The sequence below is a fragment of the Phodopus roborovskii genome, unplaced genomic scaffold, assembly GCF_943737965.1.
Source record: "Phodopus roborovskii unplaced genomic scaffold, PHOROB, whole genome shotgun sequence".
NCBI lineage: Eukaryota > Metazoa > Chordata > Mammalia > Rodentia > Cricetidae > Phodopus > Phodopus roborovskii.
In genome coordinates this window covers 1,126,449-1,151,196 of record NW_026126689.1, presented here as the reverse complement: position 1 = coordinate 1,151,196, position 24,748 = coordinate 1,126,449, and the positions used below count along the sequence as shown (strand labels likewise).

At 38.3% G+C, this 24,748-nt stretch overlaps 1 protein-coding gene across 1 annotated transcript in view; it reads left to right on the top strand.

Moving 5' to 3' along the window:
* Nucleotides 1-24,748, top strand: part of Cntnap2 (contactin associated protein 2) — a 1,802,334-nt gene that overhangs the window by 1,132,367 nt on the left and 645,219 nt on the right. Inside the window, 1 exon segment of the mRNA XM_051174658.1 lies at nt 3,471-3,590. Within this exon segment, the coding sequence (XP_051030615.1) occupies nt 3,471-3,590 (120 nt within the window).

Sequence of the window (24,748 nt, the reverse complement as noted above, 5' to 3'; positions counted from 1 at the left end):
GAGAAACCCATGGAAACTGCTGACCTGAGCAAGGCAGAGCTCAGGGACCCCACTGTGATAGCTGGGAAAGCAGCATAGGGCTGACCCAGACCACCTGAACATGGGTGTCAGTTAGGAGTACTGGGCAGCCTATGGGGCCTCTGGTAGTGGATCAGTATCTCTCCCTAGTATAGGAATGGACTTTAGGAGCCCATTCTGCAAAGAGGGAATCTCTCTCAGCCTAGACACATGGGGGAGGGCCTTGGCCCTGCTCCAAATGATGTGATAGACTTTGATGATTCCCCATGGAAGGCCTCACCCTCCCTGGGAAACAGAAAGGGGATGGGATAAGGAGTTGGTGAGGGGGGCAAGGGAGGAAGAGGGAACTAAGATTGACATGTAAAACAAGCTTGTTTCTATTTAAAAGAAAAGAAAAAAACTAAAAAAAAATCAAAAACAAAAAAAATCAGGCCATACTTCCTGAGTTCTGATTGTCTCTAGATTAGATCCATGCTTCCCAGGATGCAGTCTGAAGACCCACAGTGCCATGTCACTTTGGAGCCTCTTACAGTAGCAAATTCTCTGCCCAAGAAGGCTCCTCACAGTGAGGTCAGAGCCCCACAGCTCTCTGGTGATTTTCACACATGCAAAAGTTTGCAAAGCCCTTGGCTTCTGTATGTGGATGAAGGAACAGCAGCCTGTTTGCTGTAGGCTAAAGACAAACAGAATGATTATTAGAATTGGAAGACAAAACAAAACAAGAAAAGAGCTTTTTGGTTACCAGAATTTATCACATCCAAAGGCTTCAACATTTAATTCTAGTGTTTGCCTGGACAAAGTTCTAAACCTGTAGTTCAAATTCCCATTACTTATCTAGATCTAGGATAAGCAAGTTTTCATATGTGTTATCATGTATTTTAATAGCCATGTATTTCTGATTAGCCACCTAACAGTCCCTTATCATAATAAAACTAGAACAAGGAATAAGAATAAGTAAATACTAAGTTCAGTTCCTTGTGGTTTTTTGTTTGTTTGTTTAGTTTTTTGTTTGTTTGTTTAGTTTTTTGTTTTTGTTTATTTTTTAGTATGTTATATATATGGAATAGAGGAAACAACATTTTCCAATCACACCCCTTAAGAAGGCGTTTTTTCCCCTGTATTTGGGTTACCTCACTCAGGATGGTTTCTTGTAGTTCAATCCATTTGCCTGTGAGTTTCATGATGTAATTGTTATTTTTACACTCCATTGTGCAAATGTACCACATTTTCTTTGTCCATTCTTCAATTGAGGGGCATCTAGGTTGCTTCCAGGTTCTAGTTATTATAAATAATGCTGCTATGAACATAGTTGACCATTTGCCCTTGTGGTATGAGTATAAGATATTGCCGGATCTTGAAGTAGATTGATTTCCAATTTCCTGAGAAACCATCATACTGATTTCCAAAGTGTCTGTACAAGTTTGCACTCCCCCCAGCAGTGGGGGAGTGTTCCCTTTTCTCCACATCTTCTCTAGCATAAGCTTTCATTAGTGTTTTTGAACTTAGCAATTTTGAAAGGTATAAGATGGTATCTCGGAGTTTTTTTTTTTTTTTATTATTTTCATTTCCCTGATAGCTAAGTATGAAGAGCAATGCCTTACGTGCCTTTCTGAGATCTGAGTTTCCTCTGTTGAGAATTCTCTGTTTATATCTATGTCCCATTTTTAGTTGGATTACTTGGTATTTTGGTAGCTAATTCTTGAGTTCTTTGTATATCTTGGAGATCGGCCCTCTGTCTGATGTGGGGTTGGTGAAGATCTTTTCCTACTCTGTAGGCTCTCCTTTTGTCTTGTTGACTGTATCCTTTGCCTTACAGAAATATCTCACTTTCAGCAAGTCCCCTTTATCAACTGTTAATCTCGGTGTCTGTGCAACTTCCTGCCTCACCCTGTCCTGCCAACTTTATCCTTTGACCATTGCTTTAATTCAACTGTCAGTTAAGTTATCGTTCAACCAGCCAATAACACCCGATATTCCTCTACAACCTACCATTTACTACATGGAGTTTTCATTTTGAAGCCCGCATCTAATTATGGCATCTTCCTGCTGAACATTTGGAAAAAAAAAATCTTTTCCTTGGCCTTTCATTACAGCATTTTACTTAGCATGGCATCCACAATTAGAGAAAACATGTAGTTTATTTTGTAGACACTTAAGAGATTGAAAGTTGGCCTATTAATGGTTATCCTGGGGCAAAGATTAATGGGTTCTGCTTACTTTTCTAGCCACATGCTCTTCCAACAGCACTTGAAGCATAAGCAATACCCACAAAATCAACAAACAAATCCTACTCCAAAGGTCTTGAATCTGGGTTGTGTCCAGCTAGATTTGCATAGACAGGTGTACAGTGTGACACATGGCAGAGACTCTTTGCATTAGCTCTTTGCAGAAGGAAGGAGGGGAAGAGGGGACAAGTCAATCAGAGAGTTGTAGACGCATTTGACTGAGTGTGATAACATTGGTAAAACAAAATAGAGCTGAACTTCTACCATCCTTAGGTAGAAGGAGACACAGGTAGCTGAAGAGGGGCAGGACTTGCTAGAACATAAAATAGAGGACACCTATTTTCTAATTTAACACATAACAGATCCTAGGAGCATTGTGCAAGAGTTCTTTGTACAGTCTGCCCAGGTTGATGCTCCAGGTAAACAGATTTTCGCTAAGAATGTTTCTTCGTCCTGTACCGAGAGTATTTGTATTCCTCATAAATGTCAGTTTGAAGCTGCTGAAGGAAAGAAAAAAAAAATTAATGAATAGCTTTTCTGAGAGTCACACAACCAAGGAGATATGTAAATGTCCATTTTATACTTCTGAAACAGGTGCAGCCTCTTCAAGAAAAGGAAAACATGTCACAGGCATGGAAAGTGAAAGGGAAACAATGGAAAAGAACCTATAATTTAATTATGCAAATGCAGGCTTTCTGTGCAAACTGAATGAGGCGTAATTAAAGCACCTGTAAGAAACTTAATCAGGAAACTAGCTTTCCTTTCGCCTGGGACACCAGAAGATTATAAATTACATACAATTTATAAGGAATTTATATTCGTGACATAAAAACTGAGAGGGAAACCTCCTTTACCTTAGTTGATAGTTCAAACTATTTATAATCTTTAAAAATAATGTACCTCATAGTAAGAAGATGGCAGCTACAAATAAGTATGAATTAAAGGGCTGTGAGCTCCATAAAAACATATACTACATTTGTTTTTTAATGATTTACTGACGGGTCTACCTTTTCCCTAACAATAATGTCATATTAGTAGATTTAGGAGTCAGAAACGCTTACAAAGAAAAAGCTAAGTCAAGAATTTAAGTTTGGAGAAAATGAGCGCTCATTCTAAAAAGAACTGTTCTACAGAGCAGTCCGCCAGCATTGGTCATGTGACGACTGGGGCTTTGAGCTTGGGAGACATTTATTTTGTGCTATGCTCATTTGGGATATTTCATTTCAGCCATCTACGAGCCCTCCTGTGAAGCATACAAACACCTTGGCCAGACATCAAATTACTACTGGATAGATCCTGATGGCAGTGGACCTCTGGGGCCTCTGAAGGTTTATTGCAACATGACAGGTAACTATGTCACATTTATGTTTCATGAAGATGGCTTTTCTATATGTAGAGAAAAAACAGTTCCCCGGGATGTTTGTTTCTCTGGTGTTGTGTTCTCATCACACCTTCTGAGAAGTTAAATCTTGTTGGGATTCATAACCAAAACATATGCCATTAAATAACACAGCAATTTCTTAAAAGTTTGCCTTTGGTAGCTAGAGTTGGCTCAGCAATTAAGAGTGCTTGCTGCTCTCGTAAAAAGGACCTCAGTTTAGTTTCCAGCACCTACATGACAGCTTACAACTGTCTCTAATTCTACTTCCAAGGGATATGGTGGCCTGTTCTAACCTCCATAGATAGGTACCAGGCACACAATTTGTACTTATATACATACACATACAGGCAAATGCTCATATATATAAAATACGTATTTAAAAGTGGCATGTGAAGAAGTCATTTCACTTGCTGTTCTAGGCTGGGCAAATGTATCACTGACCAGTCTCACCCTACTTATATTTGGTCAGCCATTGCTGACCTTCCTCTGTTCTCCGTAGAAGGGCACTCTCTGTTTACTCAGATCCCTTTCTGGAAATTGCAAAGATTACACAAAGCTTTCATGAAATTTATTTAGGAAGGAATCTTGATTTTTCTTCAAATCCATATTAAATTTCAGGCCAGTGAAATGAGATTGTAGATTCTTGCAAACTCCCAAAGCAGAGTATATGATGCACAACTCTCTTTAAGATGGGAGAGAAATTTCTAACAGACTTTGTCAGCATATTATACTCCAAAACCCCAAAAAAGGGCTATGAGCCATTCACCATTACCGACTCCAGGAAATGACCAGCACTTAATGTGGATTCTTGAGGCTTAGGATACTGAAGGATAATGGCAATATATGATCTAGATAGTAGTATGTTGATGGTTACATGTGACTGCTCTAACATCTTATTACATACCATAAATTCTTCATGATAGTAACAGTAACAGTATTTGTGTTCTGACTCCATTAGTCACCAGCTGTATAATGATAGGCGCCTTAACTAACTTCACTAATTTCTCTAAACTTCCATATTTTTGTCTACCAAGTAGATTACTTGGTAGTGATGCAACTGCCTACAACCACCATTATTGTACAAATAAAGTAATAATATCCCCAGATAACTTTCAGCATGCTAGGCCAATGAGAGCTAATTAGGTAAGATATTCCTATTTCTTGAAGTTCCAAGAATTAAGTCATTTGTCCACACTGTTCTAAAAAAAAAAAAAAAAAAAAAGATTGCAATTGAAATCTATTTGAAAACAGTGATCCTTAGATCTAAGTTTCAGAGTCATTTGTGGAGTCCTGTCTGTCTTTTATTTCCTAACAAGTGTCTAAAGATTCCAAGTGGAAATGGGATCCTACCACTAAAACTTAAGACTGTAATTAGCACTATGGGCAGCAAGGACTCAGTGGAGAAATTTTCACAATATCATAATGCAGAGTGGAAAGGAGAAGGGCAAGCACTGGACATGAGCTCAGTGTGGGAGCCCCATAGAGAAGACCGCAAAGAGGAATTAGTGTCCCCTAAACTCCCTCCTACACCAAGGACTCCGGTGTGCACCAGAGAGGCATCAGCTTACAGAAAGTTTTAGCTGTTTCAATGGCTGACTTGCCAATGAGCTCTGACCCTTTCTTCTTGAACTTCACTTTAATTTTACTAGAGCTTGAGCATAGTTTGTGAGAACTCCGTGTATCTTGACCCTGATTTCTCCTGATAAGTTTATGGCACGATGAAGTTCAAATGTTAACCTGTAGACATTCTGACAGAGATTTTACTTTCCATCTGTGTTTAGGAAGAGACACTGCAAACCAAAGCATGATGCTTAAAACCCTCACACACAAAAGGAAGGACAGGTTTAGTGTGGGAAAGGATGCTTTGCTGGGCATTGAAACATGATGTTCATCATAACTACCTTACCCATATCTCCCTGATAGACAGTCATAAGGATGCAACCCAAGGATCCTGGCACAGCCTGAACAGTGAGGACAATATAACTCTCTGAACTTGACAGTTATAAAGATTGGTATGCCCAAGAATGCTTGAAGAATCTTGACTTACATGTTTTTGAGCATGCTCAATAACTCTAAAAATGTCATTTAGTTCTTTGTCACTCATCCAACATTCTAGGAGTATCCATAGTCTATATGGTATTTAGACAGGATTACCATCACCAAGTGTAATACCACGAAGGTTCACTTGTGCTGCTCCATATCCAGGAAATGGTGTAAAGTCAAGGGCAGGAATGGCCTATAAAAGTCTAGATATATCACTCCATGTCTGGAGAAATTGTTCCTGTTACACAAACCTTAAGAAGTAAAAGAAGATACGGTGCTAAAAAGGTAAGGGAAGAAAACAGAACCCCACAAATCAATGCCCTACAACATGAAAGGGCTTCATTATAAAGAACTAAACTCCCAGCCCCGAGAGAAGGATTAACAGGCAGGGGGACAGGAAGGGTCACAGCAGAATTGTATGGCATGTATGAGTATGCATGTGGGCCCACATAGGCACACATGTGTGCATCACAGCAAAAGATGAAGGAAACGTATCCGACAGTAGGGATATTAACTGTGGGGACTGGAATGATGGTCAAGATTCTAATGATTTCAGTATGGAGGATAGAAGAATGATTTTTTTTAATCACTTGTAAAGTACGCACTGCATATGGTACTATAACAGAAGTGTGGCAAATAATACCTGCCAGGACTCTTTAAGTACGTCAAACCCAGAATGAATGGGTGATCAATAGACACTACATAGACACACGGAAGAAGCCCACAATAGAGCTCCATCCCTTCAAGTGCTGAGAAGTTGACATGAAGGAGTAATGTTTTCAACAAATCCCTTCTAAATAAACTCATCAGTCTGTTTTCCTTGAGGTTTTATCCTCTAATCCAGGTTGTATCTCAATGATCAGTTGAGACAGGGTCTCCTTGCCTGCACTAATCAGGCTGCCTGGCCTATCTGCCTCTAGAGAAGTATGCTGGGATTATGGGTGGTTGGGCTGTTGGGTCCAGTTTTTAATGGATTCTAGGGATCTGAATGCAGGTTGTCAGGTTTGCACAAGGTTTTTACTCACGGAACCACTCACAGAACCATCTCCCCAGTCTCTGTGTTAAACTCCTTTTTGAATAAGAAACATCTGTGCTCTGTGCATAAGGTTTAAAGTAAAAAAAAAAAAAAAAAAAAAAAAAAAAAAAAAAAAGAAAAACACCTCTTGCATTCTTCATACCAATGGCTTTGTAGTTTTATCAAAAAGCCATTAAGCTTGTTTACATAATTTGTGCTTTATAAAGCCCTGGGATTTAGCTAATCAAATTCTATTACGGTCTATAATGGTAAAAGCTGCTCGTGTCTTTTTAATCTAATATTTATAGAGATCTTCTTGCTCGAGTCCCTATGCACTGGCACTGAGAATATTGTTTTCTTTGCTTCTCATGTATTTCCATGGTGCAATGTGGACAGGGGGTGGGGTGATGAGTCACTGGGATGACAGATGTGGCTTCTATTGACAAGCCTCAGGAACCTGTGCATGCTGTCTCCTTTCTTACCTTTCTTCTTTCCTGAACCACCTGTCTTCTCAGTAGCTTGCAGTAGCATCAACTCACCACGACTATTCCATGCGATTGTCTGGCACAGGTGAGCTAGCGACAATGTGCACATGCTGAGGATAATAGAGAGCCAAGAGTCTACTAGGCTCTGGTTTCCTCTGAGGTTTAGACTTTTTCTTTTAATTGAAGCTTCTGGGAGAGTTGATTGTTCATGGTTTTAAGGTCAATGATCCTGTTCCTTCATGCTCAGTGGTGGTGGATCGAGCTTTGAGCCAGACAGGAAGGCTGATATGCTGACCCTCCACTAGCACACTTGGTAGGGTTTGACAGGACAGTTACTCACTTGGGTCATTCTGACATCTGATTTTATCTGCAAATTCTTCACCTGGGGTAGTGACCAGTCCTTGGAATCTATTGCATCATATTTGGAGTTCCCATTCACCTTTGAAAAGAAGACATCCCAAAAGGCACACTCACCCAATGGCAGTACTGCCTATGGTCTGAGACCCTCTGTATATTGTTCCAAATTCCAGAACATAACTTCCTTAACTGCCATGTTAAGTTTATAAAGTATTATGTTTAATAGTTGTGTCATTTTGTAATCATAACATATTCCTTGATGATAAGGTTTGATTACGCATAAAACAAAGATTAACTGTTTCAAAGAGGAATAAGTAACATACCGGGAAGTTTATGATAATGATTTTTTTAAATTTGATGTTTACATATAGTAGGTAGATGATAGAAAGAAAGATTGATAGATGCATACATACACATATAGATTGATATTAAGGACAAAGGAAATGTTAGAACACCTTTAGAATATCATACATAAATATTCCAGTGACTCATAAAAAAACACAAGGTAGATAAAATTACAATTGTTTTCTTGTTTTTATTATTAAAACTCAGAGAAGTTATGTCCTAGATCATGTACATTGTCAACCATGGGTCCTGGCTGTTTATCCAGGCTGATATGCTTAGAAATAGTCTGTAGTTAATATGTGTGTGAATGTGTGTGACAGAGTGTGTTCATGTTTATGCATGTATATGAGTGTGTGCATGAGTTGAGTGTATGCATGTACACATATGTGTGCATGAGTGTGCAAGCTCACATGTATATATAAACAACAGTATTCACTTGGGAACTGTGCTACAATCTGGAACGTGTTTTCTGAAACAAGAATTTCTTATTAGCATCTCTTCGTCATCATCATCAAAGCTTCCTAACTCATTATCCATGGCTTGGACAATATGTTGACTATAAACTATTTACTTCTTAATTGTCCCACCAATGCCTTGGGGTTTTTAATCAGAGAACACATTTAAATGAAATCAGCACAGGAACAATGAAGTAACTGTTACCTGTTTTAATTCATAATTAATCTGGAAGAATTTCCCTGTGTGCAATTTTCTGAGGGCACCGTAGGATAACTCATACACTCCCTGACTATGAATGTACTCTCTGTATCTAGGGCAGGCCACCACAGTAGAATATCCCTTGACCATGTCTGTGTTTAATTATCAAAGAATCTCCTGTCAATTGTTTCTTAAGATGTTAGTCCAATCTTTAGGATAATCTTTAAACTTGATCCTTAACACTTGGCTGATTTTGCAGAGAGTTATCCTTAACCTGACCTGGATACTACTTTGTTTGAGAATATTACAAGATTATCTATATTTAAGGAAGTAGCTAGAAATAAGGCCACAAAATTATGTTCTGTGTAAGGGGGCTTTACCCTTTGCAAGTGGGGACTTCGTGAGCTCTTAACCCCTTCATATTCCTGTTAGTATTTCTTTCTCCCTATCCCTGTCCTACCTCTCTGTGTGTCTGTGTGAGTGTGTGTGTGTGTGTGTGTGTGTGTATCCTGAATACAAGCCCCACACACTGACTTCCATTGTATCCCCCCCCCAACTGTCTTCTATATTTTCCAAAGGCACTTTCTTTCCTTTTCTGTCTCCTAACCTAGTTTACCTCCTCCATAGTTAACCTATGCACGGGCTCTCTCGGCTCTCTTCCCTCGGCCACATCTTCTCCTCCTTGTCGACCTCTCACATGTGTGCAGTCTTTGTTATAAACCTTTGCAATCACTCAGCAGCTCCTGCCTCTTGCGCTCAGCTTTTTCAGTTTCCTCACAATCAGTATAAATCTTTGAATTCAATTCTGTTCACACAGCCTCAATTGAAAATCCAGGAAGCAACTCACTGATCAAACACAGCCAGGGAAGGATTCTTCCTCTGACTGATTACCACTCTCAAGGAACACTCTCTTTCCGATTCTCACTTATTCCATACATGGCCCCTACCTGCCAGGCTTTCTTTGAAATCTCGTCTTCATTGTGTGTCAGTCATGGTGATAGGTTAATACTACAAAAGTTCTCAAACGGTTTTCAAACTTGAAGTCAAGGAAGGGACAGGAAAACCTTAAAATGGACTTTGAAGCCCACACCGCAGGCCAGATCATGTAAAAAGCAAGGTCAGAAGGCTTCAGAGTCTATGAGAGCCTCCAAAATGGGATCCCGATGGAACGTTGACTGTACCAGAATATTTCTACACAACGTGGCCACGCAATAGTTTCAATGTATACCTTTTGTGAAGTTTCTCCCTTCAGGGTCCGAGGGTGGCCCCCCATTGTCTACTGCCAGAGATGACTGTTTTGTTTCCTCTGATGTTTGGAGCCTTAAACTCTTGTTCAGTCCACAGTAATCAAATGTTCAATGGGCAGAATTAAATGGGAAAACAAAATGACCCTGGAAAATGCGATTCGGGCCTGTTCATCCTTTTGTTATCATAAAAATCCAGCCTCTTTAGGAATAAGCTCATACTTTTAAGCCAAACATTTTGTTTTCTCTCTCTCTCCCAGCAAAACAGGAAGGATGGTTGGGGTTCTTTTCTTCTAGCTCCTGGGTGTTTTCAGTTTTACAGGTTACTTTTCAGTCTTTCTGAATTAATAGACTTTCATAGCAGATAACCCAGAAACATTTTTGGAAAGAAACTTAAATTTTATCTAATTCTCCAATCAGAAAAGTTAAATAATGTACATAGGACTAAATGAGCCTAGAAGGTGACTATTTCAAGTCACAAAACAAATATAAACTATAAAATTTGCCATATTGTCTTAGCAATGATCAAAAAGGGACTAGAAAAGATGTCCCAGAGGATAGAGTTGTAGAAATAATGCTTGTCACATTTCTGTACACAGGAGTTCATTAGGAAAAGAAAAATCACAAAATAATCAATCTCACATCTTACTTTTACTTATATTTGAACAACCAAAATCAGTATCAAAAGCTGTGATTAGTCATGTCTTCTTATCACAGATAACATTATATCTAAAAACTAACCACTCTTGGGAGAGCTGGTTCTGAACCTTGTGGGCATAGTATGGTGCCCTGGAGAGCTGACCCTGCCTCTTGCCACTGCTGGGCTGCTAGGCTCTCCACAGTTGATGGCTTCTGACTGGGGTGTAGTAGGTGGAGAAAGACTCACCTTCCCTTCTGGGACTGGCATCAGGAGTTTGATCATGCCCCAGTTAGTATATGAACAACACAAAATGGACTTGCATTTTTTTTTTTTTTTTGTGGGAGGGCATTGGAGATCACTGAGGATGAGGACAGACATGGGGAGAGACGAGGTGAACACAATAGAAGGCATGATATGAGATTCACATATAACCAATTCAAAAAATATCTATGCTAAACATCTATTGTACTGTCTTCTCTGTTCACTCTGGGTCTAAACTCACTTCTTGTTGCCCTTGGCTTCAGAGTTAAGAGAGCGTGGTTTCAATATTTAAGTGGCTTTTCTAGGAAGTGGTTTAGGACATTGCCAAGGCGCAGCAAATATAGAATGCCACCTGGCACATTCTGTTCTCAGGCTTCCAGACTAGAAAGTCACGGTGGAGGTCTACAGACATTTCACCTTGCTACATGCTAAACTGGTTACTCTCTCTACCTAGGACAGACCACCAACATGAAATGTGTTCGTGTTTCTTCATTACAGAATGTCTTCGTTTTCCCCATATTGGAAATCATGTTTCCCGTTTCTCACATTGTCTCTATTCTGATCTCACTCTCCGAGTCATAAATGGTGTGTCTTGCAGTCATTTCTTAGTCCTTCAGTAAGACCAATCCACCTCTTTGAAACTAAGAAATATCTTCCTTTTGCCATAATGCCATGCTGAAGGATAGTGTTCATCATCTGCTTAACAAGCTCTACAGCCCCCTAGATGACAAGCTTTCAGGCACACGTGTGAGTGAGTATCTAGGCCAAGCTCTTGTGGACTGTCTATGTGTGCTACGGGTAGCACAGTTCCCACCCTGGGCTGGGACCTCTGAATGCAAATAGGATAAAGTGATCTGAGCTCAAGCATCCATCCACCACTGCCTGCTTTCAGACTGTAATGCCATGAGACAGACCAGCTTCCTCAAGATCCTGCTGCTACGAATTCCCCACCATGAAGAACTACATCCTGAACTCTGGACCAAATTAAACCTCTGTCCCTTAAGTTGCATCCATCAGGAAATTTGTTATAACAGGAAAGGAAACTGAAATAGACCCCATTTCCATGATAGCATGCCTTGGCCTAGGCTGTTTGCTGAGTATTCACTGGCATGCAGACAACTCCTACGGTTTCTTTTCAGTATCTGGTCATGATTTTGCCTCATGACTTGCATTTTTTTTTCTCTGACTTTTTAAATTATGCTTTAAAGTCACAATTATCCTTTGAAAATTTTCCCTTGAGACTTTGGGAACACATTCCCCATGGAGGGATACTCCTTTAGCCTAGAGACATAGGGGAGGAGGGCCTAGACCCTGCTCCAAATGACTTGACAAATTTTGATGTTCCCACATGGTAGGCCTCACCCTCTCTGGAGAGTGGATGGGGGATTGGATGGGAAGGGGGGTTGGGGACATCGGAGGGAGGAAGGGAGAGGGAACTGGGATCAATATGAAAAGTAAGTGTGTGTGTGTGTGTGTGTATAATATATATATATATATATATATATATATATGAAAATTTCCACTTGAGTAGTCTTCTACTGCTGCTTTGAAAATGTAAAATCTTTTCTGCTATCCCAAGGATAGCAAACATATTTTTTCTTACTCCTTCTTCTGCAATTTACTTGAGGTTCCTTTATTGTTCCCTTTGTTTTGTTTTCTGTTGTGGTTTTCAGAGTTTCCCTTAAACTCCTGGCATTATTGGCCATGTGTGATTGATTACAAATAGTAATAAGGTCTTGCTGACTTTGAGTGTCATTCGGTGTTAGAGTGGCCCAAATCCTGGTCCGACTGGGACACTCTTATTTAGCCCCTATATAATTGTTAATAGCTCCCTGTTTCACCGCCAATTGTGACTTCGGATGATTTGTTACTTGATCACATGCCTCTAGAAGAAGCTGGATGGGATAGCTTTTAGGCTTCCTCGCTTGCCCTTAATTTGTTTAAGTCTTTCATGTGGATCAAATGCTCCAGACATGTTTCTTTGCACATGAAGCCTCCAGGATCCTTGAACCAATTTGATGCTTCTGAGAGTATAAGCATCAGAATTTGGTATGGATAAGGACAATCCCCATCCTGTCTCTCATTTCTACACTCCCCGTACCTCTCTTAGCAGGGACCCTTGAAGGAAAAGACAAAGAACGAAACTACTGTTACCTTACAGAGTAAATCGGACACAATCAACCAAAGGTTGAGGGCACCAGTCTATAATCTGCCAAACAACCATGGTCCACTTCTCTTTATTGCATTCCCTCATGAGCCTGTTAGGCGTTCTATGTGTCACTCTTGACTACATGATGGATTCCATGGAGTGAAATTACATTGCTTCTCAGCTTTGTAAACTGTCAGGTGATCAGTCAATATTGTTAGATCTATTTAGTTGTTAACATGTACCCATTTGCTTTCTATCCTCCAAAATTATTATCACTATCACACTGTTGCCTCATGGTCTTTTAAGACTTTATGGGAGATAAGAGGTATGTCTGTGCATATATATTATACCTATATATGTATACATATATATGTGTAATGAATATATGCTTATGTGAATACAAGCTTGTGAGCATGTAACTTATATATTCTAGCACTAGTGAAGTTTTCAGGAAAAAAAATCAAATGTCAGTGTTTCTTCATTATTCTACACCCACAAACTCTGTATTATTGCTTTGCTGTTTTTATCTTTCAGTATTTTTTATAGAAGGAGATAATATCTTATTACATATCCTAGGCAGGCCTATAACTCACTATGCTAATGATAATCTTCCTGTCTCCACCTCTTGAGTCCAAGGATTGTAGGTATGAGACACCACACCGAGTTTCATTTTTAATCCTATAATATAGAACCAAACAGTTTTTCAAAAGATGCATTTTGGGGCTGGAGAAATGATTCAGCAGTTAAGAGCACCAGCTATATCTAGGTTCAGTTCAGAGCACCTGCATGGTGGTTCACAACCATCTGTGACTCCATTTCTAGGGCATCCAGCATCCTCTGCTAATCTCCTCAGACACAGAAAATAGAAATGCACATATACTTTTTTAAAAATATACATTTTGAAGTTCATTAGACTCCCCCAATTTTTACTACAATTAGTAAGTTTTATATATAGTCAAGGAATATTATAATTCTCAAATAATTTATTATTGCCTTTGGGTAGGAAGTAATATACATTTTTATACATATTATTTGAACATTAAGCTCAAAAGTTGCCTCTACAATGTATTCTATAGTCTGAAAAAAAAATCTGTTCTTTTTTTTTTCTGTGTGAATCCTTTGCTTTTCTGACTTTGTTTTTTAGCAAATAGAAAACATTCAAGAAACAAAACAATTATGAAATACAAAAAGTAAAGGATTCACAAATCTACTTTCTAAAATAAATATATCCTTTAGTCAGTTTATATTGGCAATCTATTCTATCAGTAAAATTGCAACCTACTTTATACAGCTTGCAATTACATTTACTTCTGCTAACAACCATGGGAGTTTGAGTTGTAATCAATAGAATGTATACTCCCATCAGAACCTAAGGTTCTGAAGAGTAAATCAACCTCTTATTGAGTATATAATATTGCTTAATATTATTCAACAGCCTCTACCAACCCTTATTTGTAGACCAGTACATACTGTTACTACTTCTAATATCGTATCAAACCACTACTGTGGATTATTTTTTAGGTAATTTAAAAACTTACTTGGCAGATGAATTAATGAACTACATTTTCATTGTTTTACTAGCTATCCATAAATGAATCAATATCAACATAAAGAACTAAGCTTAGAAATCATAAGTAAAGTATTCTATGCTACCACACTGGTGAACTATGGTAAGGCACAACAGACTTACATCCTGGGAGTAGTTATAGGTAATGATTTTAGGTTTTATTAATATCATGCCACTTTGAGACACTCATGATTTTTAAACTGTGGTTCCAGGACTAGCATGGACAAGTTTCCTGTGTATTTTCCTTCCCAGTTTTCTTCTACTGCATGCCCTTATTGTTACAATACAGTACTTTTCTTCTTGCAGTAACAATATATGTCTGAAATAACTTCATGGAGGAAGTGTTTCTTTTTGTTCGCAGTTTCCAATGATACAATCCATCCTGGAAGAAGAGGTGGCAGATGAAGTGACTTGGTCCATGGTGGTGGGAGCTTGGCCTGTGACTTGTTTACATTTCAGTAGGTCAGAAAGTGGCTGGTAGTAAAGATGAACTATCCCTTTCAAAATCTTGTGTCCAGTGATCCAATTTCTCCAGCCATGCCTCCCAGCTTAAATGTATCATAACCTCCAAAAACAGTCCTGCCAGTGAAGGACCAAATGTTCAAACATGAGAGCCTGTGTGTGGAAAATATCTCGCATCCAAACCATAATTTTACAAAGCTTTCTCCCAGTGTTCGCCATAGGAGGGGCGCGAGAGCCGATATGACTCTAACATAGTAATATGATCCATTTCCTCCCCTAGTGGTATTTCGATTTCAAGAAATAGCACAAAATAATGAAAACATAGAGATAATGCTTCACGGCAAAGCACCAACTGTTCCTTCAATCTTCTTCGTGCATAGCACTATTTCCTACACACATGTAAAATAATGGTCCCTGGGTCTCACGCATGGAAAACTTTCTTTTTCGTTAGTGAACCGGAAAACCCACCATTTCTACTTTTCTCTGACTGTTTTCCTCCAACAAGTCTTTGTTGGAGTCTTTGTAACAAGTCTTTCTTCCTTTCCTGCCTAATCATTCTACACCATGAACAACTGCTGAGGATAAATGAGATCAGAGAACACTTCCCGCATGAACATGTCATAGAAACAAAGTATCAAAGAACGCACTGAGGCGTTCCTCCCTGTGGAAAGGGAAATGCCTGTGGGCAGTTTGGTTCCATGGCCTATACTCCCCTCTACTCCCCTCGAATTCTCTGCACCCTTTGAAAATTTCTAGGCGGTGCTTATTAAAATATTTAGCATTCCCAATGCAATATTCAGTACTAGTATTTTGAAAACCTGATCTTCGTTCCTATTGATACTTTGAAACACAAGTGTCTGGTTTTCTGTATAGTAGCTGATTGTAAAAACCCCCATCCTGTCTGTATATAATTAAGGATGGGCAAGAGCCACTTAGACAGACTTAGGCAAAGCTCTGTGGACACTGTGATTTGCTTATCTGTGTGATTATCACTTTGTGATTATTTCAAGCTTGTTACTTTTGGTTGTTGCTGGTATTTAATGGGGGAAAAGAGCTGCCTACTTAAAGAACAACTCCAGAGAACTTAAATTTGGAGATTTGTTATTAAAATTACTGACATTTTCTATGTCTCATTTCAAGCCCTAAGCAGAAACTCCATGAGGCATCTGGAAGTACCATGGTGGCCCCACAGAGCATTATTCGAATCACTATTATAATGCCATTAGAGGGAATTGGTCAGTTTGCCTTCAGCTCTGCAGGCATGCCTTAGTTATACTTTCCTTATCGCCATTTTATGGTGGTTCAGGTAAAGAAAGGAAGAAAAATAACATTCAAAATCCTGTTAGCAAACTAAGGCTTTTCTTCCAGTGTGTTCATGTGAGGATGTGTTAATAGGTTACAAGTCTATTTTAAAGGCCCCTGATTATAATACTCTTGTTTTAAAAGATATTAATTTTCTGCATCATGGTGGGAGATAATTCAATGCATAAATTATTCCTGAAACATAACAAAATTATAGAAGTTATATAGGAATGTCAAAATCAATTTTCCCCCTATAAAATCACAGAAGAAGCCATCCATTTCAGTACTTTAAAACTATACATCAAAGTTATTATTGGGCCTGGAGGGACGGTTCAATGGTTAACAGCACTGTCTGCTCTTCCAGAGGACCATATGACAACTCACAACCACCTGTAATTCCAGCCCCAAGTGATCTGATGACATTTTCTGGCTCCACAGTCATAACACACACATGTCCCACAGACAAACATCCAGATAACTCTCCATGCACAAAATAAAAATGAAATCAAAGATGTTGCATTTGAAAGAGCTATAACCCTTCCACCATTTGATTTTCTTCAGCTTTGAAAGCAAAACCAACTTTGACGCAAAGTCAACCAACTTGTCATAATTTAACACTGAGATTACTTAATAATACTATGTGTCTTAATAGGAAAAATATAAATTCATAAATTCATGAATATTTTTCTTGCAAATTTCTTTTGTTTTTAACCTAATCCTTAAGTCAATACTTGTATTTCCTAATACCTGACTAATCCTACACTGGCTATACCTGGCTCCAAATGTTTTCCTTATGAAGTTGGATGCCACTGAATTTGGTGCATATATGCTTATAGTTGCAATGCCTTTTGACACGTTGGCCATTTGATCAGCCTGACGTGGCATTCTTCATATCTTATGATTAGTTTCGGGTTGAGGTATATTTTACTGGATATTACAATAGAAACTCCTGTTTGGTTGCTGGTTCCATTTCGTGGCCACCCTTTCCCTTTCAGGTAGTGCCTGTCTTTAATTGTGAAATTACGTTTCTTGAAGACAGAAAATTGCAGATCTTGCTTCTTCATTCACTCTTCTAGTCTAATTTTTATTGGGATATTGAGACTATTGGTGTTCCAAGTTGTTATTGAAAGATTTTTTGAGTCCTGTTATTTTGTTGGTTTTATGAGGTTTATTTTCTCAGTCTTCCTTTGTTTAATCCTTCATCTAACATTGTTGTTTTCCCTGTCACCTCTTGCGTATTCCTTTGTTCAATCCAAACCACCCCTTCCAGTATCTTTTGTAGGGATTACTTGATGGTCATAAATTCCTTTAACCTGATTTTAAAATGGGAAGGTTTTCCTTTGCCTTTGATTGTGTCTGATAGCTTTACTATGTATGGTGGTTTGAGCTGGCATCTGTAACCTTTCAGAAGATATAGGGCATCAAGGGAGGATCCCTTTTGGCTTTTAAAGTGTGCATTAAAAATCAGCTGTTGATGATGCCTGCCTTTATACTTGATTTTTCTTTCTTGCAGCTTTCAAAAGCCTTCTTTGTTCTGGACATTCAGTATTTTGACTATTATGTGGCCAGGGAGTTTCATTTATGGTCCTGTATAAATCTGGTCTTTTTTGCCTCTTGCATCTAAAATATATTTTTCCTAGATTTGGGAAATTTCCTTATATGACCTTATTGAAAATATTTTCTCCACCTTTGATGTTGGCTGTTTCTCATCTTCTATAACTATGATCATATGTTTGTTTTTATATAGTATTCACTAGTTGCCACACTTAGGCATTTTTTTTCCCACTGAGTAATCCAATCCTTCTACCTTGTCTTTCAAGCTCTTCCCTCTTGACCCCATCCTGTTTGTGAGGCTTTACGTTAAGTTTTTTATCTGGCTTCCTGAAACTTTCATTTCAAGCTTTATTTCAGTTTAAGTTTTCTTACAAAAAAAAATGCTACCCCTTTATTAAATTCTACTTTCGTGTCTTGAAATGTTTATTTTACTCAGCTGTTTGTTTGTGTTCTCCTGATCTTCATTATTGCATTTTTCATGCCTTTCTTGAGTTCCTTGGTCATGTTTATAGTTTCTATATTGAGGTCATCATCTTTCATTTCTGTTCACAGAAAATGTTACTTTGGGAGTTCTAGGTTTTGGAGGAGACATATTGTCTTGGTCTGTCATGTTCTTTGTGTCTTTGAAATGGGACTTAGACATCTGGGGCCAGGTTGCCCTTCGTCTCACTTTTGTTGGGTTGCTATTCAGATTGCTGCTATTACTTCAAGTTGACAGATTTCAGACCAGAAGAATAGTCAGTCTTGTGATAACGTGGTGTTGATGTACAAATTGGGTATCATAAGTGGTTCTAGTTCAGCTCTGGGTAGGTGTCACTTTGAAACACAAGAAAAAATAAAGTCTCCATAAAGTTAGCAGGTTTCATTGCAGATCCTCAGCAGACTGTGGAAGGATGTCTGAGATCTGTCGCTAACCAAGGTGGGAGAGACTGTGGTCACAGAATGAATGGATGCTACTGGGGCTCTGTGATTTTTCTGTCCATCAAGTCTGGCTTGTGAAAGCTGTGCCTCATATAAAATTCTCATTGTTAAAGTATCCTCATTACTTATTTCTCTATACATATTTTAATAAATTACTATCAATAGCAACAAGTAAAATGGCAAGAATGGTGTTTTGAGATTCTGTGAGACATAGACAGAGAGTTTGATTTTTTTTCCTGCATATACAAATTGTCCACTTATTCCCTGGATAACTTTTAGAATTTTAACATGTTTGCTTAAGTGTATGTAATTGTAAGCTTCTTAATTAATATTATAAGTGAACATTATATTCCAGGCACTAGAGACATATGTATCATGCATAAAGTCTGCCTGTGTAGTGCTTATACTGTTACAGAAATGTATAAACAGATTCCAAATAGAATTATTCAATATCAATGTCAAAATGGCTCACATCTGGGACCTTGAACCATTAAAAGGAGAAAAATATCAACGTAAATTACCGTCCCATGTGTAAACTAGACTCAGCAGTCCCAATCTTCAGTAGCTTACTCTTTTCATGGATCTTCAAAACCTAAACACCTACTCAATTTTTAAATAAATTGCATTCTTTAAGTTGTATGTTTTAAACAGAAACTTATCCTCATTCTTAGCAACACTATTCAAAAGATTTCATGTTTAGTAAACTTGATGATTTTTTCCTAACACATTGTTCAAACATCAGCTTATATGCTACAATGTAACATAGTACCAAATAATATTTCCCACACAACAGTGACATACACTTTGAGGAAATACATCTCACACAAGCTGTATTCTCATTCATTCTTTCCATTCATGAACTATCAACTTGTTACTGGTAAAGTTCACACACATTTTTTTTTTTTTAATCGAATGGCTTATCTTAATTCGAGGAAGGCTGTGGCAGCAAACTTCACTTGCAAACACAAATGCAATTTGTTAGTAAATTATTAAACCGGGTCCTAATCAGTTCTTTGTTAATAGTTTATTCATGCTGAATGAAGTATTTTTCATTCTCTACATCTGTCCTTCAGGCATTCTCCTCCGTCTTTTATTCTTCCAACTAGAACCGACTTAATATTTAATCAGCAGTTACTACGCTTTATATCTTTCTCCTCAGACAATGCTATCCCAAGACTTTCTAAAGTGACTCCCATTCGTGTTTACAAGTTTCATCTGTAGCCCTGCCTTCTCTGACCCCTATGTCTGTCTCAGTCCCACTTAAACCTAGACTGGTGATGATGAGTACTGTGCTCACTGAATGTTGAGCAAAGCAAATCGACGGAATCATCCCATTACAGTTTGCAAATGGAAATAATACTTGTGTTTTTGCCAGTCACAGTTAAAAATCTGAATAGCGTTTAAATTAGATGGTTCATATTTATACAACCCCCCCAATAAGACTTTGAGTTATTCCTAAAAATATTTCATGCCACTATACTCCTGTCAGCCTACAAAGCAATGTGGTTATGTTACCTGGACTACATAATACCTTCCTTACAGCCCTCATTTTAAATATAAGCAACAGCAACAATTAGAGTAGCCAGCCTGACATTCAGCCAACACGGTATTCTGGATACTGTGCTTTATGAAAATAACTTCACACAACATAAATAACAATGACAAACAACCCTTTTTTATGTAAGGCAACTAACGCACAGGTTTATAACTAGCCTGGTGTGGAAAATGAACTTTGAGAATGGAATCCAGCTTGTGTGGATCCATAGACATCACCTTTGTTACTTTGTTGGAGCTGTATTCTTTATATTGCACCACAGGTATGAAATGCAGTGTGGATGCGGAAGAAGCAGTTCGCGGCTTTGTAAAGCTTTCCGTCAAGTTCAAACATGTGTGAAGTAGAAACATGTGTGTTCCAGATGGAGCTCTGAGAGTCTTTTGGCTGTTGTTTCTGACTGTTGTGAAAATCCAAAGCAATTTTTGTGGACAAAGACTGAGGGTCCCTGAAGTCCATGTTAATTGGAACACACATTCTAGGCAAGGCAGTGTCCATTCCTTCCTGCCACAGTGGAGTCTTGGGAATAGAGAACAGACTAAATAAGTTCGATGCTGTCTTCCCTTCTGGAAATAAAATCAACACGATCCCCCTCCATCCAATTACAACCAGAAGAAAAGCACATAAAGGCAGGTTCCAGTGGCTCAGAATACATTTTTGGGCCTCCACCTTGCAAAAGCACTAACTCCCATCATATCGTGAATTTCCATTCCCCGATCCAAATCTGATGCATCTATCCATTCCTACTTCACAGCTGTGGGGGAGCAACAGCACTTGCTCAGCATAGTTGTCAGAAGCTAAATAAGCACCCCGAATGTGTCTAGTGGCTGCTGTTCTATGACAGCATGTAGCGTAGGCAAAGCAAAAGATATACATACAAGTCATTCATTAAGCAAACATCTCTGATAGGTAATCACAGATAGCACAGGAAATCCTTCCATTTAGACATTTAATAACACAAGCTATTGGATTTGACTTTGAAATTATTTTCCTATTGTGGTGTGAAAGACTGACAGCCATTTATCAGAGAAGGGGAACTGAAGACTTTGTTGAAATGCTTTGCCCAAAGACTTGATACTTTCCTCAAAATTCGTGTAATTGCTTCAGGTTCTCAGCAAGTGAATGTCTCTTACTGATGGCACATTCTCATAATAAGAGTTGTGGTGCTATATATTAGTTTTGTTGACTCAATTCTTCATCTGTAATGGCTTCACACTGGCACTTGTAGACTGAATGTTCTTATTGCAGGTGACACTGAGAGATTGCATTGAGTTGGCTATCCATCATGTCGTATGGTTTCACTTTACCAAAATGAAATCTGCACTTCCAAAGGTCCAAATCTCCCCACACCTGCCAATTCCATGTCTTATATATTTGCAGGAAGAAAACATAACCAAGATTGGTGTTTTGTTTTGTTTTGTTTCCAAATCTAACTCATAAGAATCAAATCAAAATGCTGTACGTGAAAATGTTCTTTATATGTTCATCCATAGACATAAAACTTTGACAAATACAAAAGAAGTGTCATTGATCCCTTCTTGGAAGTATTTTAACAAATGAATCAATTCCCCATAGGGCTTTAGTACTAAAAGAATTCCCCATGACAGTAAGAAATAGTGACTTACATGTATTATTTATCTTGACAGCAGAATAAACAGAAGAGTTCATGGACTTTCTTATTTCTTGATTTACTTATGGAATTAGCTTCTTGTCATATTTTCCCCTACAGAGAAGGAATCAGTCTGCTTGCCCCTAACCTTATCTCTGTTCTCATTGTTGAACACAATAGCTACAACCAATGTTAGGTATGTCAGCCTGGCCTTTGTAGTGTGAGATAATGCTGGATTTCATAGTTTCCTGGATTTTGAAATATGATTCATGTTTTAAGTAATATTCCATATATATGTGTTAAACAATTTAGACATTTTTTCTTTTTTAAAAATATTTTTTCTTATTTTACATATCAATCCCAGTTCCCTCTATGTCCCATCTCCCCCAGAGACCCCCCATCCCATCCCCCATTCGCTCCCCAGAGAGGGTGAGGCCTTCAATGAGGGATCATCAAAGTCTGTCAAGTCATTTTGGGTAGGACCTAGGCCCTCCCCATGTCTCTTGGCTAAGGGAGTGTCCCTCCATGGGGAATGGGCTCCTGAAATCCATTCCTGCACTAGGGATACATCCTGTACCCATTGTCAGAGGCACCATTGACTTCCCAGGCCTCCTTAAACTACTTCTGTTGTTCTTTGTTGATGTGTCTTTGCTTTGTAGCTGAGGCTATTCTGGAACTTGCTCTATTCCCTAAGACGATCTTGAACTCATGTCCTTCTGCTTTGGTGGTCCTTTGTGTCAGGAGGTTATGGGCATCTTTCTAGGACTTCTGGGTCTCTGAGATACTGCACTCTTTTTAAATCTTGATTCCTCCCATGAGACACAATCTCCACTTTGGTGTAATAAAAGCAATTGCGAATACTAAAAAGCCATCCTGATAAGTTTTTGAAACTTTATGCAACTTTATACCCACAGAGGTCAATTCAAATCAGAGAGACATATAATCACAAAGTAAGGTTTATCAGCTCAGTTAATTAAATATACAAAGTAGTTAACTTGTTTCCTTTAAAAAGCATATATTTATTTGTTAAGTTACTTTGTATGCTGCTGTAACTATTTAAAGCAACAAGAAAATGAATATTATTAATCAGTATCAGGCAGAAACCCAGCACTGACAGTTTCATATGTGTAAATTTTATAGAACATATTACATTTATGTAATTATTATATATAAATATATGTAATTGTGTAACAAACACATATATGGCAGGAAACAAAGATAATTTAGAGGTCAGAATATAACTATTTATACAACTCGCTACCCTTAATTAATTTGTGTTTTATTCATTCACTTATTTATTTTTTGAGGCAGGGTCTCACTATACAGCAATGTCTGGTTCTGGCCTCCAGCTCACGGACTGCACCAGCCTCACATTTTCAGTACTGAGTTTGAAAGTATCCCCACCGCTCTTGGACATTTATTAGTAATTTAAATTAGCCAGCTTAACATTTCACATGAAATTGCTCTGATGTTTTACACTGTTAAAGAGGTAAAGAGTTTGAGTAAAGAACAAAAGGAAGGAGGTAGAAACAGGGTACAAATAAAGGAAAAAGTCAAAACTAAGTACCACAATCCAATGGTCAAGTGTGTAGAAACCAGACTCACTACTTAGTTGTATAGCTTGCTCAGCCATCCTAAATCCGTGCTGGGGTTAGATTCTACTCCACTCACAAGCCGTATGTTGTGTCATATGCCTACTTGCCAGAGTAAAAATAATTACAAATAATGCTGCTATGAACATAGTTGAAGAAATATCCTGTTGTATGAATGTGCATCTCTTGGGTATAAGGATAAGAGTGGAATTACTAAATCTTAAGGTAAACTGATTCATTTTCCTGAGGCACCACCATATTGAATTCCAAAGTGGCTGTATGAGTTTGCACTCCCACCAGCAATGGAGGAGTGTTCCCCTCTCTCCACATCCTCTCCAGCATAAACTGTCTTTGGTGTTTTTGATTTTAGCCATTCTGACAGGAATAAGATGGTATCTCAGAGTTGTTTTGATTTGCATTTCCTGCTGACTAAGGATATTGAGCACTTTCTTAAGTGTCTTTCAGCCATTTTAGATTCTACTATTGAGAATTTTGTATTTAGTTCTGTACCCCACTTTTTAATTGGATTATTTGGTGTTTTGCTAACTAGTTTCTTGAGTCCTTTCTGTGTTTTGGAGATCAGTCAGATGTAGGGTTGGTGAAGATCTTTTCCCATTCTGTGGACTGCTGTTTTGTCTTGTTGACTGTGTCTTTTGCCTTACAGAAGCTTTTAAGTTTTACGAGGTCCCATTTATTAATTGTTGATCTCAGTGTCTGTGTTACTGGTGTTATGTTCAGAGAACGGTCCCCTGTACCAATTCATTCAAGGGTACCTCCAACTTTCTCTTCTAAGAGGTTCAATGTGGCTGGATTTAAGTTCAGATCTTTGATCCATTTGGACTTAAGTTTTGTGCATGGTGATAGATATGGATTTATGTGCAGTCTTCTACATGCCAGCATCCAGTTATGCCAGCACCATTTGTTGAAGATGCTTTCTTTTTTTCCATTGTGTAATTTTAGCTGCTTTGTCAAAAATCAGGCATTCGTACGTATGTGGGTTAATATCAGGGTTTCCAATTTGATTCCATTGGTCTACCTGTCTATTTTTGGTCCAATACCAGGCTGTTTTCAGGACTATAGCTCTGTAGTAGAGCTTAAAGTCAGGGATGGTGATGCCTGTGGAAGTTCCTTTATTATACAGGGTTTTTTTTTTTTTTTTTTTTTTTTGGTTGTCCTGGGTCTTTTACTTTCCATAAAGTTGTGTATTCCTTTCAAGCTCTGTGAAGAATTGTGCTGGGATTTTGGTGGGGATTGCAATGAATTGGTAGATTGTTTTTGGCAAGATTGCCATTTCTACTATGCTGAGCATGAGAGATCTTTTCATTTTCTGATATCTTCCTTAATGTCTTTCTTTAAAGACTCAAAGTTCTTA